The 8398-nt window shown below is 43.5% G+C and overlaps 3 protein-coding genes across 3 annotated transcripts in view; 1 reads left to right on the top strand and 2 right to left on the bottom strand.

Moving 5' to 3' along the window:
- The window catches only part of EAH_00011320 (DNA ligase, putative), a gene marked incomplete at both ends in the record, with an annotated part of 11490 nt that extends 9918 nt beyond the window's left edge, over positions 1–1572 (top strand). The window contains 3 exons of the mRNA XM_013394902.1: positions 284–479; positions 613–723; positions 1125–1572. Coding sequence (XP_013250356.1) covers positions 284–479; positions 613–723; positions 1125–1572 — 755 coding nt within the window. The remainder of the gene's footprint in view (positions 1–283; positions 480–612; positions 724–1124) is intronic.
- Positions 1573–2487: 915 nt separating this feature from the next.
- On the bottom strand, positions 2488–3540 carry EAH_00011310 (hypothetical protein, conserved; the record flags this gene model as incomplete). The annotated part of the gene is made up of 1 exon (XM_013394901.1): positions 2488–3540. One exon carries the CDS (start codon positions 3538–3540, stop codon positions 2488–2490), a length of 1053 nt encoding a protein of 350 aa, XP_013250355.1.
- A 1983-nt stretch (positions 3541–5523) lies between these two features.
- On the bottom strand, positions 5524–5949 carry EAH_00011300 (hypothetical protein, conserved; the record flags this gene model as incomplete). Its single annotated transcript, XM_013394900.1, has 1 exon — positions 5524–5949. One exon carries the CDS (start codon positions 5947–5949, stop codon positions 5524–5526), a length of 426 nt encoding a protein of 141 aa, XP_013250354.1.
- Between the last annotated feature and the right edge of the window lie 2449 nt (positions 5950–8398).

Raw genomic sequence — 8398 nt, 5'->3', positions numbered from 1 at the left:
CAGCAGCAGCAGCAGCAGCAGCAGCAGCAGCAGCAGCAGCAGCAGCAGCAGCAGCACGGTGAGGCAGCAACGCCAACAAGAAACTCCCTCAGTCCTCCAGCAGCAAGAAAGCCTTCACGTACGTGGCGGGCCATCACTGCAGCAGCAGCAGCAGCAGCAGCAGCAACGGAGGTCAAGACCCCTACGCAAAGACTCTCTGCTGCTGCTGCTGCAGCAGCTGCTGCGGCTGCTGCTGCTACAGCAGACTCCCCCTACACTAATTGTATATCCTCACCTTTTACAGACGCAGCAGCAGCGCCAACAGCAGCAGCAGCTGCAGCAGAATCACCAACAGCTACAGCTGCTGCTGCGGCAGGAACTGCAGCGGTAGGAACTGCAGCGGCAGCACAAGAAGAGGGAGACAGCATTAAGGAGACAAAGAAGCTGCTGCTTGCTGCTGCTGCAGCAGATGAAGCCGCTGTTGCTGCTCTTCGTCTGTGGTATGACCTCAAGGCCTTCAGGGTTTAGGGTTTAGGGTTTAGGGTTTAGGGGGGAGGGATGAGGTTTGTTTTTTCTTGAATTAGGGTTTAAGGCTTTAGGGTTTAGGGTTTATGTCTTCTGCTGCGGTTGCAGCGACACTTCATACTTTTTCAACAATGAACATACAGCAGCAGCAGCAGAAGCAGAAGCAGAAGCAGCAGCAGCAGCAGAAGGCAGCATTTCCGTTGCTTGGGGAGCGTCCGGGTGCTGCTGGCTTGCTGCAGCAGCAAAGCGGCGGTGTTTGCTGCTGCAACAGCGAGCAAGGAAGGCCCTATACACTTGGGTTGGGGGCTGGTGAGGCGCTGCAGCATGCACATATTTGATTATGCTGCTGCTGTTGCTGCTTCTGTTGTTGTGTTGCTCCTGCTGCTGCTGCTACTGTTCTTTCTACCGCGATTGCCGCTGCTGTTGCTGCTGCTAGCGTTGCTTCAATGCTGTTGCTGGCGCTGGAGGTGCTGCTGGTTGAGCGTCATTGCTGCTGCTGCTGCTGCTGCTGCTTCGCCGCTGTAGCTACTGGTGCTGCTTCTAATTCCCATCCCTGCTGCTGCGTCACTCTTGCTGCTGATGCTTCCGTTTCAACGCTGTTGCTGCTGCTGTGCATGCAGCCCCAGTGCCTCGATAGCAACCGCTACGCACGTGGTGGGTGGGGGATCGGCCGATGGGTCCCCGGAAGGCCAGCAGCAACAGCAGCAGCAGCAGCAGCAGCAGCAACCACAACAAGAACAGCAGCACGTTGATGCTGCAGCTGCTTCCAACTGTCTCCTCTCTTGGGATGCCCTTGAAGGTCAAGTGCGGGACGTTATAGCAGCAGCAACAGCAGCAACAGCAGCAGCAGCAGCAGCAGCAGCAGCAAGCGCTGATAAAGCAGCAGCAGCAGCAAGCGCTGAGAAAGCAGCAGCAGCAGCAAGCGCTGAGAAAGCAGCAGCTGCAGCCAGTGACGATAAGGCAGCAGCACAAGCGAGTCCTGACGCTGCAGCAGCAGCACGCGTGTGTGTTGCTGCTAATAGTGCTGCTGCTGCTGCTGCTGCAGCTGCTGCGAGCCCTGAGTTTTGAGTGTGCTGGCTCTTCGTCTATATGGCGTTCAGCTGCTGCTGCGGCTGCTGCTGCTCGTCTGCTGCTGTTGCAGCGCACGTAATGCAGCAAGTATTATTTTCTTTTGTTTGCTTTGTCTAACAACAATATATATAATTTGCCTCTGTTTGTTTAATCTTCAAACAGTATATATTTTTTTTAGTTTTGTGATACTAAATACTTTCTTTATGTTTGTCTTTACAAGAAATGAGTTGCTGCTGTCCCATATAGTAAGGAATAATCAGCGCCTTTCTTGCTGCTGCTGCTGCCTTCTGCTGCTGCTGCCTTCTGCTGCTGCTGCTGCTGCCATCTGGTGCTTCTGGGGCTGCCTCGTGGTGCTGCTTCTACTATGGGTGCTGTTTCGGTTGCTGCTGCAGTTGCTGCCTGCTGTTGCTGCTGCTGCCGCTTGCTGCTGCTGCTGTACTGTATACTGCATTAAGGGTTTTAAGTGGCAACGAGGCCTTAAAAGAGTTATTTGTCTTAACTGTAGACAAAACAAAGGAAGAAAAGTTTAAATAAAATACTTTCTCTCTTCATGCAGAGAGGCAACTATTAGCTGACTCCCAGATAGACAAACCCCTCAACACTGCACTCTTTGTCTGTCTGTACACTACAAAACATTTGCTGCTACAAAAAAATCGATGCTACAGGTGCTGCTGCAGCTGCTGCTGCAGCGTGCTATAGCCGCTGCCGCAGTTGCTGCTGCCGCTTGCTACAGTTGCTGCTGCAGCGTGCTACAGTTGCTGCTGCAGTTGTTGGTGCAGCGTGGTACAGTTGCTGCTGCAGTTGCCGCTGCAGTGTGCTACAGTTGCTGCTGCATTTGCTGCTGCAACGTGCTGCAGTTGCTGCTGCTGGTTTGTTGTTCTTGTTGTTCTGTTGTTGATGAAGTAGGAAGGCTCAGTCGGGGTGTATATAATCAGCAGCAGCAGCTCTCGCGTTTTTTGCTGTTTGTGCTGCAGCAGCAGAAGCTTCTGCTCCTGTGTCTGTTGCTGCATGCCAGGCAGAAGACATAATTTCTCCTGCGTCTGCACTCACTTGTCTTAACCAATCTGCTGTCTCCTTTGCTGTCTCTCTAATTGCTTCAGCAGCATCGAGGGCTGTCTCTTTTGCTGCTTCTTTTATTATTTCTGTCCCCATCTTCATATCATTGACAGCAGAAGCAAACAAAGAAGAAGGTTCTTCGTCTGCTGCTTTAGCTTCTGTTGCTGCTGCTGTTGCTGCTGTTGCTGCTGTTCTGTCTTCTCCTTCGCTTGTGCTGCTGCTGCGCCGGCTGAAGGTGCGCGAAGAAGCCTTTGAGGGTGAAGATGCTGCTGCAGTTGGTCGTTCGTCTTCAGTCTCTTTCTTTTGATTGTCTGTCTCCTTCTTCCCTTCATCTTGTTTTATTACTGTCTCCTTCTCTTCTGTCTCCTCTTTATTATTTTGGTCTTTGTTCGTGTCTTCTTCCTTTTCTTTTTTGCTGTTTTCTTCTTTCTTTGCTACTTCTTTTTCATTTGTTTTGTTCTGTAGCTCTTGATGCTTCTTCTCTTCCTTCTCTTTCTCGTCTTCTTCTTTCTTCTGCTTTGTCTCTTCTTCTATCTGCTCTTCTTTGTCTTTCTGTTTATTTTCTTCTTCTTTGTCTTTCTGTTTATTTTCTTCTTCTTCGTCTTTCTTTTTATTAGCTTCTTCTTCTTCGTCTTTCTTCTTATCTTCTTCTTCGTCTTTCTTCTTCTTATCCTCTTCCTCCTTGTCTTTCTTCTTCTTGTCCTCTTCCTCTATTTTCTTTTCTTCTTCCTTTTTGCTTTCTTTCGTCGCCGTCTCTTCTTCATTTATCTTTTCTTCTTTCTTCTGTTTCTCTTCTTTCCTCTTCTGTTTTTCTTCTTTCTTCTTCTGCCTCTCCTCCTTCTTTTCAATAGGCTTCTTCTCGGGTGTATTGAGGGCCTCTCGCCCCTCTTCACTATTTAATTTGTTCATCTTTCCCCCCACCAAACAAACAGAAGCCCCAGTGGTTATATTACAGCATGCAACCTGTTCTTAGAGCCCCTTGTTTTTTGATAGAATAACTCTTTTTTGTCTGTTGCTACACACGTCTTTAACTGCTGAAGTAATACCAAGACAAAACTTCGTCTTTAAATGCTGAAATAACAAGAAAACAAAACCGTTCTTTATGCAGTGTGTCTAGCCAGAGGGCCCCACGCACTTTGCTGCTCGTGGCCTGAGGTGTACATACAAGAAGAGCGACAGCGGTTTACTTCTACAATTTAGGCAGCTACGCAACGAAAATGCCCTCAAACATAGCAAAAGCAATAATGCAATAATCTTCTCTTCAGGTGTATAGGCAGCGCGAGAGACTGCACTAATGGGGAAGGCTTCTCCTTTTGAATAACAGATCTACAGATTGCAGGAATATTACATATGTGAAGGAAATAGCAATAATAAAACGTAAAATATACCCCTAAAAATAACATAGACAGCAGCCACTCTAACGAACAATACAAAGCAAGAAGGAGCTGCCTATACACCCGAACACGCACACCACAGGGGCTTCTCGTCCCAGTGTATATATACACCGTTTGCTTTTTTTTGTTTTTACATCTAAAATATAATATTAATTCAAATTATTTATTAGTTTACTGGTATAAAACGAGGAATTGCTATTTAGGTTTACCTCTCCAGACACCCCAACGAAACGTCGATGCTGACCACTGGTCACTCCTGCAGCAGCCGCAGCCGCAAGAGGAAGTCTCCTTATATTGCAGTCCTAAATTGTAATATAATGAACTTATATATGCGTTTTTTTATCTGTTTATATTATACGTTTATATATATGTATAATATCAACAATTAATATACATGTATACATATATATACATATATAACCCTGTAAAATATGAATGAATTAAATAAATGCATATATATAATTGTAGAAATACACATATATATATATATATATATATATAATTTTGTGTATTTCTATATATTTTGTACATACACTTCGCCGCAATATAATATTCTATTTAATGGCATTACAACACATAAACGCAATTATATATAATATATATATAGCACCAGAGGTTTTATTATGCAGACTGAGAAGGGGATGGCCCGACATGCAGAAATATTCTTTAATTCTTGCATGCATGTTTATTCTGAACGCCCCTCAGGCGGTGGCTGCCTTCCCATGTATATTTCATTTTAAAAAGATTAAAGAAAAGATTAAATAATTTCATAATCTGCACGCTCTGTTGAGAGCCCATAGATCGATTGGGCACCCCGACAGGTGAGCCGCAGCGTGCATGCAACAGGATATCTCCTCTTGCAGCAACAGCAGCAGCAGCATCTGTTGCTGCTGCTGCTGCTGAAGCAGTATATTCAAATATAATCTGCCAGCATCTATCAGCGGCCGCGGCAGTTGCTGCAGCAGCAACAGTGAATACTTCTTTCTGAAGCTTCACTAAGCAATTAACTAAAAATTTGATAAGGGGCCACCCATTAGAGTGTTTAATACAAAGAGGTGAGCATACACCCCAGTTGATATCTACAGCAACCTTGAATCTTTAAACCCGCTATTTTTTCTGTTTTGTTTAATAAAAACTATCACTGACTAAAACCTGAAGTCTTCATCAACAGCAGCATAATAATTAATGTGTATCCTGGCAATCAATAAGGCCAAGCTTTGTTCTGCTTCCGCTGGGGGCTTACGTTAGTTATGCGTTTAGTTACGTTGGGTGTTAGCTGTACGTACACCTCAAGCCGCATGCAGCCCCCCCACTAAATTCACAGACACTATTGCGTTGAGGCCATCATCATAGCTAGCTAGCTAGCTAGCTAGCTGTGCTAGGGAGTAGCTAGCTAGCTAGCTAGCTGGTCACTGCGGGGGAAAGAAGCGAGAAAGGAGTTAATGCATGAAGAATGTACGCTGCCAGGCATAAAATTTGGTGAAGATGTTTAGTTTGTTTACTTAGGAGAGATAAGGTCTGCTGCATCGCTGCGGAGCTTCGTGACGCCCTCAGAGACAGTATCTTTAGCAGAGACAGCCTTGTCTTTTGCTGCAGTCATAGTATTGCTAACTGCATCAGCAACAGAATCTTTCATACTGTGTGCCTTCTCGCTAATTGTTTCATACATTGATTGGCCTTGTTCTGAAGCCTCTTGCCCCTTCCCGTGAGCAGAGTCAGCAGCAGAGCTGCATGCTTCGCTGCTACGCTCTTTAGCTTCTCTTGCTTTTTCTCGTGTTGCTTCTGCTGCAGCACATCCCTTCTCCTTTGCTGCTGCACTTAAATCTGCAGCTTTCTCTCGCATATCTCCTGCTGCTTTGCTGCTAGCCTCCTTACTCTTCTCGAAGGCCTCGCTAGCAGATTGACGGGTGCTGTCGTCTGCCATCTCCCTGAAACTGTACGTACACCCCAAACCGTACACACTCACACCAAGCAATATTACTATCAAGGAAAATAATACAAACAGTGCAGACCCGAGACGCTGCATTGATGCAAACCTAACAAACACGCGAACGCACGCATCCACACACTCTAAACAAACAAAAACAACAAAAAGCACTTTATAAACAAACACAAAAAATTTTTGATTTTCAAAGCTCTATAAACAGACACAACAAGGAAGCACAAACACATACAAGTCGTGCTTGCAGGGATATTATGTTGAGTACACTTGTTCTCGTTATAGCATATAAGACACATATATATGCATTTCTATATGTTGAAGTGTACATACACAGCTGCAACGCACACACTGCTCTTGCCCGCTTCTCAGAATAAAACAAATGCAGAGGGATATGTTTAGATGCTGCTTATGAATATAAATAAACGAAGAAATGTTCTAAGTCCAAAAAAGTATTGAAGAGGGTTGATGAGTCTTGAAGGGTGGGGAACTGACCAGTGGACCAGTGGTTTGTTTTGAAGGAAGAAGTGAAGGAAATAAATAAATGAATGAGGTCTTGTAGCGGTGTAAGAAAATGTAAACTCTGGTAATGTAGATCGACAAAGAATTAATATGATGTGAAGAATGAAGAAGCAACAAGACGATAATTTGTTTGAGGTGTTTGAGTCTGCATACGAGGAGAGGAAAAGCAAACAGCGGTGCGTGCGCAGCTCTCTTCTGGGTTCTTTATGACACTCTTAGGTGCTCTTATGTCAGTAATCGACGAATATTTGCAATTGTTTTATTTAATTTAATTAAAATATTATTTAAATACTTTTTTCTTTCAATTTTACGCACTTTTTGATGAAGTTTGAGGTGTACTGACTCCACCCACGCCTGTGCGAGCGGTTAAGCGAGATCTGCTAGAGTCTGAAGTGTACGTACACCATACCTTTGCTTATTCTTGAAATATTTGCATACATAGCTTGTTATTTTGAATTATATTCAATTAATTACTCTTTTCTAAATAAAAACCTCCTTATACACCTCATATGCATACACCGCAAACCCACGAGGTCACTGCACACGCCGCTTTGGGCTGCTGCTTTTCTGTCGCTCCTTCGTTTTTTAATTTCTTCTAGAAATTTATTGATTTTATTTTATTTTTTAAAGGGAGTTTATGGATTAGTATGCCTTGTTGGGTCGGAGAAGAAGGCACACAGCTGAGTATCAAAGCCGCTACCAAACACACACACACACGCACGCACGCACACACACAGACGGAGAGAACAGCAGGTAAAATAATAATAATGAAGATAAACAACAAAATATATGTACATTAAATATACTTTTAATAGATAAACAGGACCACAAATGTATAATTAAAGCTGAACTTCTAAATACCCCGAACATACACGAAGACGGAAGCCGCTCTGTAGCAGATTAATGAAATAAATGTAGTCGGAGTGTGTGTTGAGATGTGTGTCTCCTAGTTTCTAGGCAGTGCTGTAGAATTAATAGTGTTCAATATTCAGGCCTCATGGAGATGAGAGTTAGCACATAGCAAAAGAAGTTTTGACATCGTCATTGCATGCATCTTGAAAAGAAAGAAAACAGCAAAGGAAAGAAGAGAGACAGCATTCACAAACAAATGCACAAACAGGCTCAGCCCTTATAATTTTTTTCAGGTGCATATACACCTAATGGTGCACGGAAGCTGCATTCAGGTGTCTAGACAGCTGCCTAGACCCCACAACAACACCCGCACTCAAGTGATGTGCGAGGCTGCAATTCATATAAGCGAAAGGGCCCATCGTTTCGTTAAAAAATCTATATATATATACATATATATATATATATATATATATTCATATATATATACATATATGCATAAATACATAAGCCTCTGTTCAGGCTTCTAATACGTGCAGGGGCGCTGGTGCTGAATGCGAGGAGAGGGGTTGGATTGAGGGTTTTATAAAGGCAATCGATTGACTACGGGTTTGCCTTAGTGAATAGAACAGGTTAGAGAGGTTGTAAGCAAATATTTTTATTTGTTGCAGCAGGAGAAGCTGCACATACACCCCAGCAGTGGAAAATGAAGGAGGTAAATATATTTGTTGTTTTGCTCCCTTTAAGAAATACCTCTAGAAGCGGACTCTTCTTCTGGTGCCCCTCTTAGGTTTTTCTTCTTTTATCTAAACAGCCTTTTATGAATGAATTGGATTAATGAATTTCTTTTTAGTTGAGTTCAATTAAACATAGCTGGATATACACCCCGAAATAACTTAACCACGCTCTTTATGCTTCTCATGCAGAAAAGCATGGACAGATAGACGCATATTTCGGTCTATATATATAATTATGGGTACAATTATATATGTATACTTATACGTAGTATATATATATATATATGTATATATATATATATATGTATATATATATATATATATAA

The sequence above is a fragment of the Eimeria acervulina genome, genomic scaffold (genome assembly GCF_000499425.1).
Source record: "Eimeria acervulina Houghton genomic scaffold, Eah_scaff60, whole genome shotgun sequence".
Classification (NCBI taxonomy): Eukaryota; Apicomplexa; class Conoidasida; order Eucoccidiorida; family Eimeriidae; genus Eimeria; species Eimeria acervulina.
Note: the sequence above shows the minus strand (reverse complement) of the source record. Positions and strands in the feature narration are given on the sequence as shown.